The 24753-nt window shown below is 31.9% G+C and overlaps 1 protein-coding gene across 7 annotated transcripts in view; it reads right to left on the bottom strand.

Moving 5' to 3' along the window:
* The window catches only part of LOC107438772 (uncharacterized), a 572328-nt gene that overhangs the window by 177947 nt on the left and 369628 nt on the right, over positions 1–24753 (bottom strand). For all 7 annotated transcript variants that reach the window (XM_021144690.4, XM_043040146.3, XM_071180569.2 and 4 more), the window contains one exon: positions 2050–2127. In XM_021144690.4, coding sequence (XP_021000349.1) covers positions 2050–2127 — 78 coding nt within the window. The remainder of the gene's footprint in view (positions 1–2049; positions 2128–24753) is intronic.

Genomic DNA, 24753 nt, shown 5'->3' with positions numbered 1-24753 from the left:
GGGATAATAATAATAAGGAGAGAAAAAATAAAAGCCAAGTACCGGAGTGGCGAGCAGTAGTTAGAGGGTGGCCAAATGCACCAAAAGAGGCAACAATGGCTTTTCCAGCGAGTGAGTCGCGCGGACAATCACGTCTACGGGCGCGAGGAGACACGTGAAAAATATGGCTTTCATATCCGCCGACATAAGGGTCATAAATCTCTAGGGGATATATATTTTTTTTCCTTCCAGAATGGACATCGAGGGACCGGGCTGATATTGCCCAACTGGACGCTGTAAATTAACACTCACCCTATTCCTATTTACTTGACAGAAAACGGATGTGATTGAAAAAGAATATTTATCGGCTGGATTTAGATGAGACACAAGGTTTAAAAGATTTTTACAATTGCTGTGCGCCACGAGGACTATGCCCAGAGTCTAAAAAGAGGCTTCAGTATTAATTGCACGATATTCTCTTATTCAATATTTAGTTCAATATGTTAAAACTGGTCTGAGATTTTCCACAACTGAAAGCAATAAATTAACACCCATCATATCCCCACTTACTTGACAGCAAACGGATGGGATTTCTAGAGAATATTTATCGGCTAGATTTGGATGAGACACGAGGTTTAAAAGATTTTCACAATTGCTTTGCACCACGAAGACTATGCCGAACGCCTAAAGTATTAAATGCACGATATTGTCCATTTCAATATTAATTAAAATACGTTAAAACCAGTCTGAGATCATAGTTGCATGCCATAAATTAACACCCACCATATTCAGCCGCAAACGGATGGGTTTTCTGGAGAATATTTATCGGCTAGATTTGGATGAGACATAATCTGAATTTTACAATTGTTTTACGCCACAAAGACTATGCCGAACACCTGAATTAAAAAGTGCACGATATTCTCCATTTCAATATTTAATCAAATATGTAAAGACCGGTCTGATATTGCCTAATTTGACGTTATAAATGAACGTTCAATCTATTCGTATTTACTTGACAGCAAACGGATGTGATTGGCAAAAAATGTTTATCGGCCAGATTTGGATGAAATACAAGGTTTACACCATTCTTACAATTGGTGTGCACCACAAAGATTATGCTGAGTACCTACCTATAAGAAGGCTTCGATTTCTAAATTTTATTGATGTATAAAAAAATCGCATTTACTCGACAGCAAATGGATAGGATTGTCAAAGAACATCTATCGACCAGATCTGTATGAAATACAAGGTTTAAATGATTTTTACGATTGCTATGAACAATAAAGGCTATGCTAAACGAATATTAGGAGATTCATGAATTAATTGCCAAAGAACGTTTATCAGCCAGATTCGGATGAAATACAAGGTTTACACCATTCTTACAATTGGTGTACACCACAAAGATTATGCTGAGCACCTATAAGAAGGCTTCGATTTCTAAATTTTATTGATGTATAAAAAAACCCTATTCGTATTTACTCGACAGCAAATGGATGGGATTGTCAGAGAATATCTATCGACCAGATTCGTATGAAATACAAGGTTTAAATGATTTTTACAATTGCTATGAACAACAAAGGCTATGCTAAACAAATATTAGGAAATTCATGCATTAATTGCACGATATTCTACTTTTCAATATTTTATTAATGTATATAAAAACTGGTTTGATGCTGTCTGACTAGATGTTAAAAATGAACACTCACCCTACCCGTATTTACTTGACAGCAAATGGATGGAGATTGGAGAACAAAAAAATTATTTATCGGCCTGATTTGGATATACACAGATACAAGTCTTGCATCGATACAAGTTTTAAAACTATACTGATGCAAGATATAAAATGACATAACCAAGAGCTCTAAAAGATACTTAAGGAGATAATGTACAAACTACTTTCGTACAATCAAGTAATAAATTTTAAAAAAAATTCAACAGGAGCATTCAAGAAATGGATTATACATAATTCTTGAAAATTTTATATATAGTTTTATTTCTGCTTTTGTTTCGCTCATAGTTACATCCAAGGTACTGCAGGTACTAAATGAATAAGTTTTTTTGACTACTTACCCACGATACAGAGTCGAATGCCTTCATCAAATTCTCTTTCACTGCTACTTCCTCTTCGTATCCGTTTTTCTTTGTGACCTGAAAACAAAAATGCATTCATTTAAACAAATAAAACAATAATTATGAATTTTCATTTAATTTTGGACATTTCGGAAAACCATTAAAACCATTAAGAAAAGCATTGGAAAGTTCAATTTATTGTCGATTTCTTCTTATAACAAGAAAAAAAAAAAAATCGATAATTAACTTAATAATCCATGAACACTAGCATTATCTATGAAATAAATGATGAGAAAAATCAAACGTTGAATAGTTTGTAATCAGTCACAAACTATGTATCCAATTAAATTTCAGTATATTGAAATCATGTTATTTTAATGATCAGTAGGCATTATAAAAAATTGAGCAAGACATAGAAACTGAGCAAAAACATGTATAATAAACACTTTAAACTCATGATTAAGAGTGTTGAAATCAAAGTTCATTCGTCCATTAATAGTGTTGAAATCAAAGTTCATTAAGAGTGTTGAAATCAAAGTCCATTAAGAGTGTTGAAATCAAAGTCAAATCATATTGCAACCATGCTCATAAAGCAGAATTAAAGTTTAAAGTTTTCCATCTTCGTTTATACTAAATAAATAAAATAAAAATTTTGTTTTTAATGTTCCCTCTTGCAGCATAAATATCACATACAGCATATCACAGCCATAAATATTAGTATAAAACAGAAAAAAAACACTAAGTAAAAGTTGATAAATTTTGTTTAAAAATTTATAAATTTACATTGAGCTTAACTGCTACGGTACTTATAACATGCAACAACATGTTAAAAGTTAGGTAAGCGATATGTTTTAAATATATAAATAAAAGTCATTTGAATCGAGTTAAGTGTCATAGTGCAAATAAGTCAGAAATGGTTGAAGTGTTGCCAGTTAAGTTTTGCCAATTCACGCATCGTGGACAAGCTTAAAATTAAAAGAATTAGACTTAAATTAAAGATAAGACTAAATTATCTTCGGACAAAAATAAATATTTTATCAAAGTTGTTTAGTTCATTATTGCAGTAGAAACTATATGCCATATATGATTTAGATTTTTGAAGTACTTTGTGGTAAAAAAGGTACACTTTGTGGTAAAGGTAAAAACATGAGAAATTTCGTAAGTTGTCAACAAAGTATCAAGTTTAAGTTTTATAGTGCAATTAAATCAATAATTATTGGAGCATTACCTGTTCGGAGAGAATTATTTAAATTTAAATTAATTAAAAATTTACATTAATATATTTACTAAATTATCTTTCGACAAGGATAAATACCAAATCAAAATTTTGTTTATCATAGCAATAGGAACTATATTCACGATATTTAGATTTGCAATATTTTGTGGAAGCAAAGAAAACAAGAGAAATCTCATGAGCGATCAACAAATTATCAACCTTAAATCTTACAGTGCAATTAAGTCAGTAATAGTTGAAGTATCGCCTAGTAAGTTTAAGCCTAACAGTGCACTTAAACCATAGATAGACGAAGAATTGGCAGTTCTTAAGTCTTATAGTGTAACTAAATCATTAATAATTATACTGCCTGTTCAGTTTAAGCCTTATAGTTCACTTAAATCAATAATAGTTGAATTGTCAGTCAAGTTTTAGACTTACAGTGCAATTGAGTCAGTAATAACTGCCTGTCAAATAGGTTCAAGATTTACAATGCAAATAAATCATTAATAGTCGAAGAATTGACAATTAAATTTAAGTCTTACAGAGTAATTTAGTCAGAAATAATTGAAGTAATACCTGCTAAGCTTAAGTCTTACAATGCAATTAATCTAGTAATAATCGAAATCGTATCCGTTAACTCCAAGTCTTACAGTGCAATTAAGTTATTTATGGTTCAAGTATTGCCTTCTATGTAAGTTTGGGTTTTATAGTGCAATTAAGCTAGTAATTGTTGAAATATTGCAAATGATAGAACTAGATATGTTTTATTCAATAAGAAAAAAAAATTCATATAGATTTCTATAACTTACATGCCTTTTTCGATTAACAGACTGAGGAGGGTTGAGAGAACACGCAAGAGGTAAAAACAATAAGACAAAAGGGGATCCTTGTTTGCTTTTCAGTGTGGCACGAAATGGCCAACTCGAAAAGAGACCTTCGCCACTCAAATATTTGCCTTCGAGTGGCCCGATCATTTCTATATTATTATATGCTCCTATCTAAATAGTCATTTCTCCAGGAAATACGACAGGCAGCCGAAGCGAACAAATAAGCTTCTCCAGAAACTGATTCCTATCGTAGTCGGACACGGACAGGACATATCCGTGCAACTTATGACCAGTGGCGATCGGGCGGATCATTCTACTGTCCGGATCACCATGAAGTTAATATGTGATAAGGATGCACGCGATTTGTATTTACGATCGCATTCCCGGTAAATCATCTTCTTCTTCTTTCTTTATCCGGGAGAGAAAAGGAAGGAAAAAAACAGGAGAAATGGAAGATCTCCTTTTTTTTTTATTCGTGGTTTCGCTTTCATATTCGTGATAGAATGCCATGATGGACTGCGACAAGAGTTTCATTGTGTTTTCTTTGTGGGCGTTACAATGGAGACTTCCACGATCACTATTTTCGGATTATGAAGAGGGTAACAAATGAATGAATATGGCGACAGTGAAGAGCAAATTGTAATGATGGATGGACACTCGACGGGATGGACACTAACAATTCAAGAAAACCATTTATTGGGTTGGAGATTAAATTCTTCCTTCCACAAATGAGTAAGCTGAATCAATAAAGAGACTCACGAACAGTTATATTGTTTGCATATAATGGTGGAAGAATAATTGTCGAAATAGAAGAATAGTAGAAAAATAATAGATGAAGAAGAATGTCACTGATAATTGCTATAAGAATCATTAATTATCAATAAGAAATGTATAAAGGACAACTTTGAAAAACAGTTTAATCGAAGAAATAATATTTTTTTTGCTTTGTTTTTTAAGGAAAAGTTTGAAATATGCAATTTCTTAAGAAGCAGTTTGAGATCAATAATTTCAAATTACAAACGGTTTTTTGCAAAGAAGTGTAATTTTAAAAATTCATGGGAAAGTGTCTGTGTAACCACACAGCACATTCTTGTAGTTCTACAATGAACGTAGAACACGAATTGAAAATAGACATTTATTTCTTAGTCTAAACTTATTGACAATAATTGGTTTATTTATTTTAATAAGACATTTAAAAATATTTTTTTCAGTTACTAAATTAAATTATAATATGATCTTAAACCTATGTTCTTATATCTTAAGCATATGTCCAATATCTGTATAAATTTTCGAAAGAGCCGTCTAAAAATGACAACTTAAAAAAAAGAAAAAAAAAACTTGAACCTCAGCAAAATTTGAATTTGAAAAAATGTTTAGGATCCTATTTATTCTTAATGCAAGTTCTTTTACAATCAAGAAAATCAAAGTAAGTTGAGTTGAGTTTCCGTAATTGTCCAAAAAGACGGCTTATTACTTGAAAGGGTAAGGTAGTTTTTTTAAGGGTGTCACAAACTGTAAATACAATGATTATGCTAAAAAACTTAAGGTTTGTCAATTATGGTGAGTTGATAAGGTCAAATAAAGAAGTCATACTCCGGATCTTAAAATGGAAATATTCATTTATCCATAATAAAACTTAACTGAACTGTTTTTAATATCGGTTAATGTCCAAAGAAAAGGTTCTTCGAAAAATAGGAAAGTTATTCCGGAGTCTTACAAAGTTTTTATATTTCTTTTGGAAATACAAGAAAGTTAATTCGGAGTCTTACAAAGCTATTATATTTTTTTGGAAATATAAGAAAGTTAATTCGGAGTCTTACTAAGCTTTTATATTTTTTGGAAATAAAGGAAAGTTTTACCGGAGTCTTACAAAGCTTTTATATTTTTTTAGAAAAAAAGGAAAGTTAATCCGGAGTCTTGCAAAGCTTTTATGTTTTTTTGGAAATACGCTTTTAAAAAAAGCGAAATTGAATTATGCATTTTAAATTAACTAAAAAATCATACACTGCTAAAAATATAAGTTCATATTGGATTGTATGAGGGCCTTGAGTAATGGGCTTAACTTCACTTATTAAAAAAATGGAATTAAATTCACAATGATGTTCATGAAAGCCATCTATCTTATCTTAAACTAGTACGCCTCCTTCTTGTTTCTGCTGTCTAACAATTGACACAGCAATTTAGAAAATATATATATAAAAAAAGCAATACATTTTTTGATTTTAATGTCCTGTATCTAAAAATGATGTCACCCCTCTATTCAAATAAAACCTTCATATTATCGTGTAAATTTGCTGCAACTTTAGTACAGCGTCAAATTAAAACAATATCGTGCAAGTTTATATTCCTAAGACCTTACCCCGAACAGGAAAAATATACAGGGTTTAATATACTCAACAAAAGTAGATGGATGGAACTCAAATCAAACTACAGTTTCAATTTTGAATCGTATTTTTTCGAGAATCTTCTCTGGATCTTTAAGATCCAAAAGTTACGCTTAATCTAAAAAATGTATTTATCCCTTTAATTAAGGGTAACTTTTAAATCCTAATGACAAGAGTATTCAAGTAAACCAAACAGTTAATGTTCAAAAGAAAGTATTAATTAGTTGGAAGTGTATGCTGTGCAATTTTGCTGCAACTTTAGTATGGTGTTAAGTTGAGATACAACATCGCACAAGTTTATCTTCCTAAAACTTAACCACAAGATACTATGGTTCGGCTTCGATGGAAACAGGATTCAATGCGTTCCACAAAAGAAGATGCATAATACGATTCAAAGTATCGCACAATTTTGAATCGATTCTTCCGAGAATCTATTCTGAACCTTCCGAGAAGCTACAGTGGACATTTGAGATCCAAAAGTTCTGTTTAACCTAAAAGATTTATTTTACCCTTAATTAGGTAACTTCCAAATCCAAATTAAAACGATATCCAAGTGAACCAAACTGTTAATGTCCAAAAGAAAAGGTTCATTTCTTCGAAGGGTAGGACAGTTCATCCTGGGTTTCACAATCTGTCATGGCAATGATTGTGTTTTTGGGAAAAAAAGGTGGAATGGAGCAATTACGGGCAGCCGCCACACAGCAACCATTACTTGAAAAAGGCACACCAGGCGGCAGAGATGTCTTTAGAGTTTTGTCACGGTTTCCCCAGTCGGCCGATGGAGGTTTTTTACGACCAATAACATTTTATACAAGGATTTTTTTTTCTTCACAACCTCTTTTAAACCAGTGACCGAGAAAGAAAGGACCTAATAAAAATCACATTCATGAGCGACGGCTGGCTACGGCAATGGTGGCGACAATTTCCTACCAGCCCCTCTCTACAGCACCCCCACTCCCACCATGGATATTACTCTCGCCATAGAATGGACGACAGCACTGACCAGAGTTTATAGAGACTGCAATGATAAAGCTGCTTTTTTCTTAAACTGTATATAAGCAAACACTTTTAAGAGTGTCTTTCATTTCTAGCATTTTTAATGCTTTTTATTAAGATGTCCAATTAAACATATTTATTTCTTAGCTTTATAGTGTGAAAGATATCTATGCGCCAGTATACGTATGCTTCTAAATGCATGAGCCATTACAGGGTGCGTAGCAAAATTATTCAACAAAAAATAAGCACCTTTTAAGCACTTTTCAAGCACTCAAAAAATATTTTTAAGCACTTTTGTCAAAAATCATGAAATTTTGAAACATGTATAACGAATGGCGTTTTCATGTGCTACGGACTGACAATATGCCGAAATAGATTGGGGTTGAATTAATTGTGAAAACGTTGAATAGAACAATGTGAACTTTTTTTTTTTTTTTTTTGCATAATTCGTTGCGAAAATCAACATGGTAAAGGAAAAATCTCATTTTGAAAAAGGGAAATTTGAGCACTTTTTAAAAACACCCAATGAAAAAAGCACCTTTAAGGGCTTTTAAAAATCGAAAATTGAAAATAAGCACCTTTCAGCACTTTTTAAAAAAGCTACACACCCTGCATTAAAATTTAAAAACTTTGGAACTTGTAATTAAAGTATCATAACATTACCTTGCTAATTGAGAAGTTTAGCAAATAAAAATAAATTTGAAATAACTATAAAAAAAGACACACATATTTAAAGTATACGACAAAAGTTATTTAAATAGTACGACTATTGTCAGGCTAACTGACAAAATATCCTGTACTTTCTAATCAACATAATACTTTATTACAGCGAACCCATATAACTTTATGCTAATTAGAAGATATATCATTCATTGTTTAATGAGCCTTATTTCTTTCAGGCAGTTTGTTATAAATTCAGAGTAGTGAAGGCTTATTCCAAATAGTCTTATTAAAGGTTTATTGTAATAAGTCTAAGCAAGCTATTTCAATATGCAATTTTTAGCGAATTTTCTAATTAGTCCAGGACTGATTCCAATAAGATATGAGTAATATTATAAAATACTGCAATTTTCTCAATAAGCCTTGGTATTCACAAAATGTCGGTGACAGTTGAAAAAGACCAACTTTTCAAATAGCCTATGACACATATAAAGGAGAAAAAACATTAAAAGTTTTTAAAATTTACCTTTCAGTTTCAATAATTTTGTCTGAATAGTGGGGTATTCTGCGATTTTTTTTTGCTTTTAAACATTAATGTTTTATTCCAATTAGAAATAAAAAAAAATATTTAAAGCTAACTTATCAGTATTCATGAACAGTAATTTAAGCATTTGATGGCGAAAAGAATTTGAGATAAAATTGTCTGTATTAAATAAATAATCCCAAGAAACTGAAGTGGTAAGATATTAACTGATTAAAAACATCATGTCTTTCAAAAATATATAAATAGAAAATATTAGTCGATTTGTTGCAAGTGCTCAAACACCGGCGCTTATCTTCAAGACTTGCCAGCGTGAATGAGAAGAAACAGAAGTGATTTGAAATTTGTACGTAAAATTGCCAATGAAAAATGGGAAAAATAAATTCCTTTATCTTTCCATTTTTCGTTGCCAACTGGTTTTATGTTTCAAATCACTTTTGTTTCACAGTCACGTCTGCAAGTTTTGAAAGTAGGCCCCTGTTTTTAAGCACTTGAAATATATCAACTGTTTCCTATTCATATGTTTTCGAAACGAATGAAATTTTTAATCAGGTAAACTAGTCTGTATTTTTTAATCGAGCTGTTTTTTCCTTTTTAGAAAAAAAAAATCTAAGTAACAATAAATCTTTTATAAAAACAATTTAAAGTAAACCGCAAATTTTTGATCCCACCGCTTCTGACTAAATTATCCCAAGAAATTATTAAACAAATACAAGATTCCTTTACAACAAGTGACAGCCGGCCTTGTAGCTACAGAAGCAGAGCAAAGGAAAAGGAATTATTTTAATTGCAAAACTTCTGTCCAGGATATGAGTCATATCGGAGATGGAATAAAAAAAAAAGTCATAAAAACATGGAGCGCGGTCTCATTAAAAATGAGAAGTTATAGAGCAGCAAGCAGACTGTTGCATGGCCGTTAAGATTTGATGCATTGGAATGGGTCTTTCCATGTAAGGGGTTATTTCCCCTTCCAGGAGCGTAAGTTATAATGGAAGGAAAAGAGAAGAGGAGAAGGAAGATTCCGATGAATAGTTAACGACTCAATCTTGCTTAATGAGGCCTGTGACTGACTTCCGAGCGCAGCAAATGGGTCTCACGTGCTTGGAAGCATAGATACTTAATACTATTAGCTCATCTACTCCAAACTCACCTTAATTTATAAGGGCGCGTATGAAGCACCTCCCTTCACCTTCCAAATTCCTTCTCCCAGATTCAGTCCTCAAGACAGTTACTGATGCAAGGCCTTTTCCGCCTAATGGGCACTCTCACTGGATACACGCATTAAACAGAGCGCCCATACATTTTAATGCTCGGCCCACTCCCACCACCTAACAAAGGGCATAAATGAATTTTGATCTGATTTTTCTTACTGCGGTAAAAGATATCTCGTGTTTAAACAAAATGACTGTAACTGTATTGGTCTAGGTTAACGACCAAAAACCATTATTCTCCGACATTAAACGAAGTTACATTTTGTTCCCTAATCACTATGTATTTTAAAACTCCGAGTCGTTATTAATAAAATAAAACTCAACAATTTTGTACTTGTATACGTGGCAAGTGAGAATTCGCTGCATGCAGCACAAGAATAATTCTTTTGTAGATTATTTTGCTTTTAGTAGAACACTTATTCTTGAAAATATTGAACAGATACTTCGTGCACGTGGCAAATGAGAATTCGCTGCGTATAGCATAAGAATAATTCTTTTGTTGATTATTTTGCTTTTAGTAGAACACATATTCTTGGAAATAGTGAAGAGATATTGCATTTTGTCTTCGTGTACGTGGCAAATGAGAATTCGCTGCGTGCAGCATAAGAATTATTCTTTTGTAGATTATTGTGCTTTCAGTAGAACAAATATTCTTGAAAATATTGAACAGATATTACATTTTGTCTCCGTGCACGAGGCAAATGAGAATTCGCTGAGTGCAGCATAAGAATAATTCTTTTGTAGATTATTTTGCTTTCAGAAGAACACATATTCTTGAAAATATTGAACAGATATTACATTTTGTCTCCGTACACGTGGCAAATGAGAATTCGCCGCGTGCAGCATAAGAATAATTCTTTTGTAGATTATTTTGCTTTCAGAAGAACACATATTCTTGAAAATATTGAACAGATATTGCATTTTGTTTTCGTGCACGTGACAAATGAGAATACGTGCAGCATAAGAATAATTCTTTTGCAGATAATTTTACTTTTAGTAGAACAGATGTTCTAAAAAACATTGAACAATATTGCATTTTGTCTTTGTGTATACGGTAAATGAGAAATCACTGCATACAGCATAAGAATAATAATCATTTTACTTTTAGCAGAACAGATATTCTTGCCCGCAAGTTATTGTTTTTTTCTAGCAGTTATTGTTTTTTTAGAACCAAATTTTTAGTTCGACTTCGAGACAGTAACTGTGATCACCTAGTGAGTTTACCTTTAATAGAACAGCAATTTTCGTTGAATTAACTTTACTTTAACTCTTGCAGAACTAACACGACAGTGACGACAAAAGAAACCTTTTTGCTAAATGAATGTACCTTTAGCAGACAATTAGTCAATCGATTATTAAGAGCGCTTTTTGACCAATGTTTTTCGGTCTAATGACTTTAGTCTTTGATGTAGAACAGAACCTTTTCACGTAATAAGTTTACCTTAAACATAACAGTTATTCTTAAGAAGTTGTTATTTTTGTAGAAATAGTTCTCAATTCTATATCAAGAGAGTAACAGATTCAAGACAATTACTTTGAATGAATTTAATTTAACCGAATTCGTGGGCAGTTATTTTTTACAACTACTTTTTCAGTTCTATAACGAGGCAATAACTTATCCAGGATCCAACTTTCATTAGAACAGCTATTTCCAAGTAGCTTCTTTTGTAAAAGCAACTTTTCAGACATATCAAAATGAAGTAACTGACGCAGGGCATATCGCCTAATAGCTACTTTTGACATAAAAAAGAGCTTTTTACCTTTACAAGTTTACCTTAAACATACAATTTATTTTCTGTAGAACTAGTTTTCAATTCTATATCAAGACAGTAACAGATTCAAAACAATTTCTTCTAACGAGTTATCCGAATAATTATTCGTGACCAGTGAATAATTTTTTAGAACTAGTTTTTCAATTCTATAACAAGGCAATAACTTATCCAGGGTCTCACTTTCAGTAGAACAGTTATTTCCAAGCAGTTATTTTTCCAAAATCAAATTTTTTGAGACATCAAAAGGAAGAAACTTAAACAGGGCTTTTCGCCTAATGGGCATTGTCTCTGGACACACGCATTAAGCAGAGTGTTTCTACATTTTAATGACAAACTAACTCAACTATTTCAAAAAGCTTATATAAATTTAGTGAATATTTAAGGAATTTTTGAATTAAGGCAGAATGGGTTAAATTTAAAATGAAATATCAGTATTATCGCCATCATGCAAATCGGTTAGCATCCGTAAGACCATAAAACAATGCTTGAATTTTACTTAAGTTATTTTTGATGGTACGGAATCAAATAAAAGATAAAATATTTTGCAGAATATATCTGTTAAAAAATATCGATTTCTAATAATGTTTTTTTTCCCACCGGATTACCTTATTCATTATTCAATTCATGAAAAATAATTTATTTAATCTACTACCTCATTAAAGGTAAATCAAACATATGAAAGATTTAAAGACTTCAATAAAACTTAACAAGAAAGAAAATAATATATTCTTGTAAACTAGATATAGTTTGCCTATAGAAAGAGCTTCCGTCTCCACAAAGTCTTATGCTGTCTAAAACTAAACTCAGTGGCGCGACAGCCCATAGAGGGCCAAAGTCTACTGTGCCTATCTCAGTTTTCTTAACCTTGGGCTCTGGGGTGCAGAAGCAGATGTTCCGGTCAGGTGGTCAGCCGAACGCGAAACCCCCAGTGTTTAGTTCCCAAGCATGCTTGGTACTCATTTATCGACCCACTGAAGGGATGAAAGGCTGAGTCAACCTTGCTCGGCCCGAGGATCGAACCCAGGACCTGTGGCACGGGAGTACGAAGCCCTACCGCTTAGCCACCGGGCGTCTTTATGCTGTCTATCGCTATGAAAATAAGAAATAGCACATTTCAAAGGGGGAAGCTTCTCTCTACCCTGATTTCTTTGCTCTCACCGACTTGGCCCAAAATATGTCTTAAAAAACGACACAACACCTCTACTTGAAATAGTTAAACCTTGCAACCAAAGTTATTGAAACTGCTTCAGACGAATGGCTAGGGGAGTTCTTCACACAGACAGACAATTCTTTGCCATTTCCCAAACTGCTATTTTAGAGCCCGTCATAAAATACTGTCATGTGAATTGTCAAGTTTGCGAACTTTGAGCATTACCAGTAGCATAAATAATTAAACTTTTCATCTTTCTAAATTTGTTTCAAAATTGATTGAGTCAATTTTTGCAAGAAAAAAAAATCAAGGCCGATTTTGAAAAACATGCAACGATAAAAATAAACAACATTAAAATTTGGATTACTACGTTTAAAGTACGTTTAAAAAGATATAAAATAAAATTTATGACGTTCGTTAACAAAGGAATTAAAATTTTTATTTATTTTGAAACCAACAAAAATGCTTCATAATTTTTAGAATAAAATCTGAACTTAGAGAAGTGAAAATAAATAAGTGTGCTTGATTTTGTAGCCCTTAGGACTTTTTATTTTGCAGAATATGATGTTTCAAAAGAATATGAACAGTTTTATTTATTTCACAAGGAAATGCAACACAGTATCTTATAAAACGAAATAAAAGAACATACAAATGTGAAGTTCTTATTTTGAATCGGCAGAATAATCTTTTTCGAGAATATAAACAAATGAAAATAAAGGAGAAAGCGGACAAGAAAAGTAAGTATTTTTTAAATTTTGAAACTGGCAAAAGAAAGGAGAAAGCTTTCGTGGGGAAAATCATCACACACTGACAAAGGTCAAAGTTCGAATAAAACTACGTTTAGTTGTTTCATTGCTACTGTGACAAAGAGAAGACTGTCAAGAAATGACAACTAAATAAAAGCGAGCACGCTGATCACATTTTTTCCCCCAAAATAATCCCGCAATGGAGCCAGGAGACGACTTTCATATTTCTATGAAAGAATAAAAGATTTAAAAAAATTTTTTTTTTGAAAAACATTAAAAAAAAAAAAAAAATTGGAATTTCTATCAAATTTAAGGAAAACTATTTTTCTATATAATGGTCCTTTAGAGAAAATTTTTATTTTTCAAAAATTTTGTTTTACAAAAACGGAAGGAGAATAAAACAAGTATAAAAATAAAAAGATTTTAAATACAAAAACAGCTCTCCAGTACACTGTACTATACTACCCCTTAAGCAAAAACGTATGAAACAATTGCACTCATACAATTTAGCAACAGGAGACAGTAGTTTTCTTTTACCAGCTAGTGATCGAAAACTAATTAAATTGTCACAATGTTCTCAAATAAATTATATTCATAATTTAAAACAATGATTCATAATTTGACTCGATTACTCATAAATCATTCCTCGCATATTTCTCATAATTCCAAATTTTTTTAAATGAAATATTAAGTCCGGTTTAATTATTCAAAAACTTTTGAGATCATGTTTAAATTTTTATTTAACTAGAAAAATATAAGTAACTAGCAGCTGAATCTTAACAAAAAAAATATCCATTTTTTTTAATAGATAAGCATACATTACATAGCCTCCGAAAATGCAGTAGGCTTGATTATCAAAGATTGATTATAACTTATTCATAAGTTGACTATAAATTGATTATTAAGATGAATATGAATGTATTCTTAATTTGATTACAAAGTTTAAAGGAAAATTAGAAGCAAAACTTAAATTGTTTTTTTGACAGTTCTAGGGAAAAGGATTGTTTTATAACATTAATATTCACCCGTAGTTTTAGCTTACCCAAACAATTTCAATTTAAGAAAGGTCACAAGAAAAAAAAAACTAATCAAATTTTATAAAAATTGGGTTTTTGTTTGAATTCATTAATGCAAATTGCACCTTTAATTTCGGAAATATTTGTTAATGATTATCAAAATAGATAAAACAGAAAAGGAAAAAAAAATCTTCGAAATGTCCATTTCAACTATAAAACAGGAGACAGAGTTACATACAATGAAGTATTTAATCTAACATTGATCCCTGCAAATTCTAACCATCATTACCGAAATTTCAAAATTAGAAACTAAATGCAGCATTTTATTTTAAAAAGAGAGCAAGAAAGAGAGAATAATAAAGTAAAAATATAAAATCAGCTGCCAATTAAATACTTCTTCCATTAAATTTTAAAGACCAAAAGCCTCATTCAATCTAGATGGATATGAAGAACCTATAATAACTCAACACAATATAACCCCAAACAACCACTTCTAACACACAAAAACCGTGAAATGACAATTAATTCCAGAGTTATTGATTTAAGAGATAAAAAAAAAAAAAGCTCTGCCACTTCGCTGTAGAAAAATCAACACTCTTTTTAAAATCGATTTATCACTTCCAAAAAAAATAGTGTTTGAGAGGGAATATATATATAAAAAAATATATAAATTGAATTGAAATCAAAAAAAGGGGGAAATTAAGGGGGCAGACAGGTAAGTGGTAAAGGTCGCCGCGGGGTGTGTAATAGAAACTTCATAAATTGCAATGCGATGTCACGGTTGAAGTAAAAAAGTACACAATGGGTTTACGAGGAGTGGGGGTTGCGATCGTAGTCAGGAAGTTCCTCCTTTTGCTGGGGCCTCATGTTCTTTTTTTTTTTTTTTTTTATCTCATCCTCTTGTGCAACAGGTGGAATGCCTTCCCACCGGCAAGGTGATCAGAGAGCATTTTGGGCCGTGAAAAAGTATAATGTGGTTAATTGTTTAAGTTTAATTTTGAGTGAGGTGGGGGCGAATCGAGAAGAAAACACATCAAGAGTTGAATGAACTAAAAAAAAAAAATTTCTCGGCATAATCATTTTTCAGCATTCTTTAAGTATTTACAATCCGTGTTATTCGGTCTTTAAATTTTTTCCTCAAGACAAAAAGGAAAGGCATAGAAAAGGAATGCACTGTTAGAAATGGTGGATCACTTTTCCACTTCAATATTGTGAAAACTTGTGGCAACCTGAATAATAAGGCAAGTTGAACTATTTACAACTTGATTAAACCATACTAGGATACAACTTAGAACAAGAGCGTGGTTCAATTCAGAACATCAGTAAGGCTACTGCAAATTTGCATGATATTAAGATTCAACAATGACTCGATTTTTTAGTATTCCTTGATGTAGATAGATAATACATTGTTGGAAATTTTGGACCACGTCGAACCACAATATTGTACAAGTTTTCTGAAGTGCAAAGATGAACTATATTATGCAACTATATTATCATTTTCCACTTGATAACACTACTCTACAGTTCAACTTGGAACAGGAGCACGGTTCAATTTAACGCATAAATAAACTTGCAGTTAATTTGTATGATATTGTGCTTCAATACTGAATCAATTTTAGTGCAATTCATGTTTTAACTTACCTTGATTTGAATGATATGATAGATAATACACTGCTAGAAATTTTGGACCACTTTAAACCATAATATTGTACAAGTTTTCTAAATCTTTAATGAAGTGCAAAGATGAACTATATTATGCAATTAATATCATTTTCAACTTGATAACACTACTCCACAGTTCAACTTAGAACAAGAACACGGAACAATTTAACACATTAATAAGGTGCAGTATATTTATATGATATTGTGGATCAAGGTACCGATTTAACGGTTGAACGTTAAACCGATTTTTCTCAGAAGGCACTTGCATATCAAAAAATTATGAGTGATGAAGGCATAAGAGTAAAAATTTTTCTCAACGTGATTTTATATATACATATATATATTCTGAAAAGGAGAAAGAAAAATGAATTGCAAATTTTCATGTTATGCATACTCCGTCCATACGCTTCTTAATCTCATGCTTAAAATACGAAACTGTAAAAAAGGTCATTGAACTAAAATAAATGTATGACGACATTCTGATAGCGCAGAAACAATAAAATTTTTTTGCAGTTTGTTAGGCTATGATTTTGAATATTAAGTAAGGAGAAACCAACATTTGGATGAGTTAAAAAAAATAATAATGTTTTAATTTTTACATAATTTGACAATATGTATATCTGAGAATATATACAAATAGCTATGATTTATACAAACGACGAAACTGTTGAGAATATATAATAGATCTTGTACGTGCTCTGAATAGGTGTTCGCAAACTTCAAAGGTTGTTTTTTGCTATCATTTCTTATGACGCTCAATTTAACTCGAAACAGCTTTTAGTATTTTAATTTTCTTGTTCTACATCAAAGTGAGGTATTTTCAGTTTCTAAGCTTTACTTTCTTTCTTTTCTTTCTGTTTTTAAATGAATGTTTAATTTTTATCCATCGTTAAAGATCTGCATCATTTTACAATAAACAGAAATTTAATCCTATATTAATTAAAATACAGGAAAATTAGTACCAAGCGTATGGTTCTTTTATCAAACATTATAAATATATTGAAAACTACGTAGTTTCTTTCAATCTCATAGAAATTCTACTTTAATTTTATGTTGAAAGAAGATAAGTTATAACGTACTTGAACAACTAATGCGCCTTGTTTCTTTTGATATATTTAATTTCGGTTCATTAAATATATGGAATGAAATAGTTAAGAAATAAATAAAACTGCGTATATTTTTCCAAACCCCCAAACATTTCATCCTATGTTGATTTTAAGGGACATCATTTGTACGCATATGGTCATTTAAATGTAACAAATGAAGTCATTAAAAAACGAAAGGAAAAGAAAACTTTATATTTTTATTCGATCTTACAGAAATTTTATTTTAATCCTATATTATTTGAAAGGCCATTATTATATCTGTATTAATATAGCGATATAATTATTTCAACGTAACGTAACGATTAAAATATTCAAAGTTTCAGTGTTATAGGAAAAAATTAATTGTTGTAGAGGTTTCAAACGATTCAAAATATATTTTAAAAAAAGCTTACATCAAAAATAGTTTAGAACCTTCTAAAAAATAGTTCTAAAACCTTCTTACACAATATATAAAAATCTTCGCAGAACTTGATAATATTATTAACATTAATTAATGAAGTTTATTTTGAACTGAGGCTTATTTATACATAAAAAAATTATTAACTTGATTTGATTTTATAACCGTCGTTGAACAGCCGACCCAAATTTGAGTTTAGGGATACCAATGTTCAAATCCGTAGCCTTGTAATTTTAAACCTAATCTGGACGACAAGAAAACTCCTGGATCGAGTATTGATAGAAATTTCTCTTTCGTAGAGGACTTTCTGATGAAAATAACCCGCATTTTCGTTACATAGAGAGGAAAACTACGAAAATATGGTATTCATGTCGTATTCAGGGCCGGAAAAAAGTTATTAAAATGGTAAAAAGTCAAAGACTAAAGCTTGAAGAATTTTGCTCAATTTTGTAAACCCTTTAAGAGTCTCATCACGATGCAATTGGATCAAAGTAACATTTCATATATACGTTTAAATTATAAGTAGTGGTAAAGCAGAGTTAAATCAAATTTATTAAATCAAGAATCATACATAAAAACTTGCTACCGATAGAAATAATTTTCCGGCAAAGGGAAGCAGATTGGCATCTCTGTTAGAGTACCAAGCATGTTAGATGAAGGTCCAGAAACAACACTAACCCAGTAGTGGCAACTTAATAACGCAATAACTCATATACTTTCATAATTAAGCGCCCGCTCAGAGCATATATATTTTTAATATAATTAAAACTTCCATCTTGCTCCAGAATATGACAGAGGCTTTCCCAGAAATATTTTGATAGATAGACTTAGTTGGTAAATAAGCGGGACATGTATACATCCTGGTATTATACGAAAAGGAATAATTTTAACATGAATTGGAAATGCAATTGCAGATCGAAATGATAGATCTAAGAAAATAAATCGAGATGTTTAATTTTTTGCCTGATGTCATCGTATTCAATCTGAAAATAAAAGTAAGTCAATTAAAAACAGGATAGGGGATAAATTAAATCAACTTCTCCTATCTGGAAAAGAAATGGCACAGATATTTTTTTCAATTTCACTAAAACTACAACTTCTTCCAGAATCCGGCAGGTCATTCTTACAGATGTTTTTGACTCCACGCATCCACCTAATGGTCCGGTAATTGTATCCTTCACTTATCCAGCCCATGAAAAAAAAAAGCCTTTCGCCACTTGGCCGGACAAGCCTAAACCATGGACTCGTTCAATCAATATCATAATGAGGCTTACAGAAAAAGAAAAAGAGGAAAAAGATACAGTCGCTTACCGTCGCTGTCCTATACCACCCCTATACTCCCCAGAGCCGGACGGGACGATAGTGTAGGCCCGGTCAGCTGGTCGGAAGATGTCTATGACAGGCGGTTTGGGCTATCGGCAGGGCTAACTAATGACCGTTCCCTATCGCAAGTCTTAATAACTAGGGTGGCTATCGAAGGACTGGTGTACATAGGGAAATGGCGAGCAAAAATTGGCTACATCAGCTGAGCGTCGTTATCGGACGGGCCTAGTCTCCGTCACGCTCGCTTAATTACACTAGGGGTTCCCTTCGGAATAGGCTCTTGCTGACCCTAATGTAAGGAAGTTAGATAAAAGAGGTAGACGAAAGAAAAACATTCCACAATGAGCGAATATTTTCTTCTTCTATGTCACTGCGAAATTTATTTTCATTTTATTATGTGTTACCGAAGATAACGCTGACTGATGAGGAGTAATCAGTTAAAAGAGTCTGATCATGTTAATTTTCATTAATGAGTTTCTACAAATTTGGGCATCAAAAATTGAAAATAAATAAGATTAAAATAAAACTATTTCTAAATATTTTATATGAAATTTTGTAAATTATAAATATTAATTTCAATTTTTTTTATAATTCACAAAGAGTTCTTAAACTGCAATGAATAATCGAATTTAACTTAAAGTTACCTGAAATTATTTAGCCTATTCAATGTATCATCATATAATATTTATTACGTCATTTAATTTCTATTACGTTACTTACAAAGTTATATATAGTTCAAAAATAAACTAAATACATTATCAAATTTAGAAAGCATTACATTTTCAATTATTAAAAAGTTTAAAAAAACAAACAAAAATTGAGATATAAATGCAACTAACAAAAGCAACAAAAAAAAAAAAAATTAAAATGTTTTTAATCTCAGTAACTAGCTTTCAGTCAAGAACCGTTATTAAAGTTATAGAATTTCAATCATTAGAATAAAAATAAGATTAATTTCGATTAAGCAAAGAAATAGATTCCGGAAGACCCAACACCCAAGTAACTCAGTTTCGAGTACCATCACGCATTCCTTAAGAATAAAAAAAGGAACATTAAATAAATAAACTGAAGCGGTAAGATATTACACGATTAAAAACTTCATTCGCTTCAAGAACAAAAGAAAAATCGTTTAATAAATATATAAATAAAATGAAATTTTAAAAAAAATCGCTTCAAAAATTTCATATTTATATATTTTTGAAGCGAATGAAGTATTTAAATCGGGTAAAGAAAGGAACAACTGAGTATAGAAATCAAATCCCAGAACTCAGAGGTGTTCACACTTTAAGATTTTTCAAATGTCGAACTTAAAAAGTATTGACAATGTTATTGCTTAAGGTGAAAAAGCATTAATTTTGGACGAAATTGTTTGAGTTTATTATAAATTTAGAATCTATGTACTCTTAGCTATCTAAAAATACTTTTCTTTTGCTTGTACTCTAATTATTTATAAAGTTATAGCAGTTTTTGTACAAAGTGATAACAGTGGATAGACTAATGATTTCAAGTCTTTAAATGCGTTTATATCAAAATAAGATTTCTTCACATTTTTCACCATCTTAAACAGGATATCTCATGTTGTTTTTAAAATAATTTACTACAATTTTTCACGAGAGTTTATGATTATAGCACACATGTTTTGAACAACAGACTAAGAGAAAAAAGTAAAATGTCATATCTTATGCATGTTTTTTCCGCAAAAACAAGTAAGGAAATTTTTAAAAATTTGCTTTTCTAACAACATTGATCCCTAACTCAGTAGTATATGCACTTGTTTTTAAGACAATAGTTTAAAACAAAGTTGATAGCCTTCTAAATATAATCCTAAAAGAATTTTTTGTTTTGGGCGATATAAATTTTTTTAACAGAGTTTAGCGTCTATGCAAAAAAATGTCTTACTTTCAGCTAAAAATGGCTAATTTAAAAAAATTTAAAAAAAGAAACTTTTTCTTGTTGCTAGTTTTTCACATAAGTTTTCACACATAATAAAACAAATGAGCTAGTTTTTTCCCCTTAAATTTTACATTAATATTTAAAAAAAATTGTCGAAACTAGTAGGTTACCTTAAAAAAATCATCGCTCATTAGCTTTATGCTTCATAAAAAGTCAGTTTTTAGCGTTTTAAAATTGTAATTAAAACTAGCAAAGTTCAGCGGTCAGCTTTTCATTTAAACTCAACACCTACTTACAAAACTAGAAACACCAAAAGTATTTAACTCAGAATCGATTTTCTGTGAAACCTCTGTGAAATAATAAGTTCAGAGCAAATCACAAATCTAAACGAGGGGTGAAAAAAAATCAAAAAGAAAAAAAAATGGAACAAAAAATACCATTCCATCACCCTGATTTTTTTTCTCTCTGCCATCGTCATCTCCCTTTAGTTACCAAAGCCACATAAAACATACAAATGTCACGGTAGGGGGCTAATGTTCAACGAGGCCAAAAAATTCCCATCACGAATACCAATATTCATATCACTGTGACGCGCGGATAACTAATAGTTCCTGGACCCGCCCAATGATCCAACTTCACCAGTTACGGTAGCAGTTAACGAAAGATACGATTCGAAGCACATCTACATAAAAGAAATCACTATTTGACCATTTTCTTCCTAATACACACACTAGTCATTTTTTTTTCCTTCTCTTTTTCGTCTGCCTCCCCGGGGAAAATTTCGATCGTCGCATTCCGTTTTCCAGTCTCGATCATTTTTTCCGTTCATTATTATTCTTATTATTAATATTACCGTGATTATCTTCGAATCCTCGGGCAAGTAGCAAAAAAGGGGGCCCTGCTCACTATTTCAAATAAATTACGCCCATTTACAAGACTGGTGTGAAAGCTGGAAGGAAAAAAAAAGTGCCCCAGAGGTATTTTTTGTGCCAGTTTTAGCTGCCGGACCACGAATAAATAATGAATATTTTTATGGTTACATGAATGCATTATTGAACGAAACTTTTTATATCCACCTGGCAACGCACATACTATGAATAATTACGTATGCAATCCATTAGAATATTTATAACTGATTGGCAATAAAGTACTATGGCATTCTGAGGTATAACATGGTGCTCGTTTAAAAAATACCTTTCAATGGAATGCTAAGAATATAAATTAAATAGGTACACACGGAGCTGAGCGTTTACATCAAAAACCAGAGAAGACCTTAACAAAAAAAATTCCATTTTGATTTGTTTATATTTAAATTAATGAAGAGCTCAGAGGTAAGATGTTTTAAGAGAGATTTTAATGAATTCGTGTAAATTAGCCTTAAAAGTTCATACGATGACAATAGGAAATAAATATTAAGCCTTGGCTTGGTTTCTTAAGGGCAAGTTCTAATTTGAAGTAATCAAAATTTCCTAGCACTCTTTTAAATTTTCCAATGGGAAAACTCGTTTCAAAAGAAAAATTAGGCATGTTTCGGACGTTCAAAAACAGGTCGCTAATTGTTTTGATTGGCTCGAGTTTTCATTGATTTCGATTTTTCGAGTGTACTAATCATCTCTAGTGATTTATAGCCGTCGTTGAACAGCCGATCCAAATTTGGGTTTGCGATTACTAATGTGCAACTCCATAGCTCTTTAATTTTAATTCCAATCCAGAAGACAAGGGAACTCCTGGATCAAGTATAGGGAGAAATTTGCCCTCGAGGAGGATTTTTAGATGGAACTAACCCGTATTTGCGTATATGCGATTATTTGAACTGGAATAAAAATTATTCCAGATTTCTTCAGACACAGATCAAATACCAAATGTCATTTGGTATTTGAACATTTTTCTCAGTGTCGAAATACCAAATGACATTAGGAAAAGTAAAAAGACAAACACATGCAAGGTGGTTTAACCAATCAAGATAATTAACCATACTAATAAAAAGAATGGTGATAAAAAACAGGGGTGAGGAAGCTTGGCTGGAGCCACAAGAAGTAAAAGATAAAATTAGGATAGATTTCCAAGCATTGGGAAAGTGTGGGATACCAGAAAGTACATTAACTAAATTATTAGAATTTTAAAGTTTTAAAGAAGTCGATCACTTAAAAGTCAAACATTCATTGCTTTCATCTACAGGACTCCTTATCACTAGTGGTAAAAAAAGAAATTAAAGTTAAATAACTATATATGATGATTTGGACTAAATTTAGGATTTATTCCAGAGGCTATAAACGATATTTTCAGACTAAGAACTAGTTTCGTCAAGTTGAAAATTGAATTTGTTTGAATGAAGTCGATCACTTAAAAGTCTAACATTCATTGCTTTGATCTACTGAACTCCCAATGACTAGTGGTAAAAGATAAAGTTAAATAACTATATATGATGATTGAACTAAATTTAGGATTTATTCCAAAAGCTATAAACGATATTTCCAGACTAAGAACTAGTTTCGTCAAGTTGAAAATTGATTTGGTTTCAATGTAGTCGATCACTTAAAATATCAAACATTCATTGCTTTAATCGACCCTTCATTCCATAGTAATAAAATAAAAACAGAAGTAAGTGGCCATCTGCGATGATTCGAACTGAAATTAGGATTTATTCCTGAAGTTATTAAGGATTCCTGCAGACTAGAAACTAATTTCGCCCAGATCCAAAAATGTTGTGCAGGAGAATGTGTACCTGCTTTATCTGTACTGCCCACCGTGAACGATTTTAAGAAACCTCCCGAGAAGAAAATGAATAAAAAAAAATCGAATATCGAAGACGAGATGGTGATAAGCAAAAGTATTATTCCTCTTTCCGATTTCTTGAACAATGAATTAACCCCATCACTTATTTCTGGCGAAGCAGGCGAGGCTAGCAGTTTGTAATCAAGACAGATGGGGCCACGTCTTATCTCATGGATACACGGGGCCGTCCAGAGAAGAGCCGCAATGTTTCAAATCATCATCTGACGCGAGTAAGGAGAGATGGCGACTAATGGCCCCTTGCTGTTTCATTTTTTGCTCCCTGCTTCACTACAATGTATCCTTCTTTTTTTCCTAAGTAATCTTCCCGGAGACCCCCCCCCCCTCTTCTCCTTCTTTACAGGCTAAGGCCGTTAATTCGACCAACCTGTTTTCGGGAAACTGCCGATAACATTGGCCTCTTCCTGGGAGAGGCCTGATAAAAAAATATCAAAAATATTGTGTTCTCAAGAAAGAAGGGGCGCTAACACAGGCATTTTTGAAATTATAGTTGACACCCTCGGCGGCTAATAGCCAGGGTCCTCCAAACTGGATATTTTTGTCCTAAGCCGACTCTCGGGGGGGGGGGGAAGAAAAGCATTCTCTCTTTTCCTGTTTTCTTTTTCCTTCTTCTATTACACAGTTTTAGATGCAACCGAGATAGGGTAGAAGACAAAAACATTGGAAGTAACATTGAATTTTTAGTTTTGTTAAACAGCACAGAGGGATAAATTTTTCCCAGTTGATAATTAAATTGTATTACATTTATCCGAGGAAACTGATTATTTTTTAATGACCAGCAGTTCGATTTCTCGTACTTGCAGTTCATTTGGGTACTTGCAACTCGAGAAGAAATGAAGTGATTATGCCTAACCATGTGATTTAAATCAGATTTATTTGGATACCTGCAAGCGACGTCAAGCGTGTGTTACGAACCTGATTGATAGCTTCTGAATCGACAAATGCCATGATTTAACTACAACGTCGTCAATTACAGGGAAACCATTAATTTAAAAAAAATAAAAGAAAAAA

The sequence above is a fragment of the Parasteatoda tepidariorum genome, chromosome 8 (genome assembly GCF_982258835.1).
Source record: "Parasteatoda tepidariorum strain Cologne lab strain chromosome 8, Ptep-v5.0, whole genome shotgun sequence".
Lineage (NCBI taxonomy): Eukaryota > Metazoa > Arthropoda > Arachnida > Araneae > Theridiidae > Parasteatoda > Parasteatoda tepidariorum.
This window is presented reverse-complemented; position numbering and strand designations above follow the sequence as displayed.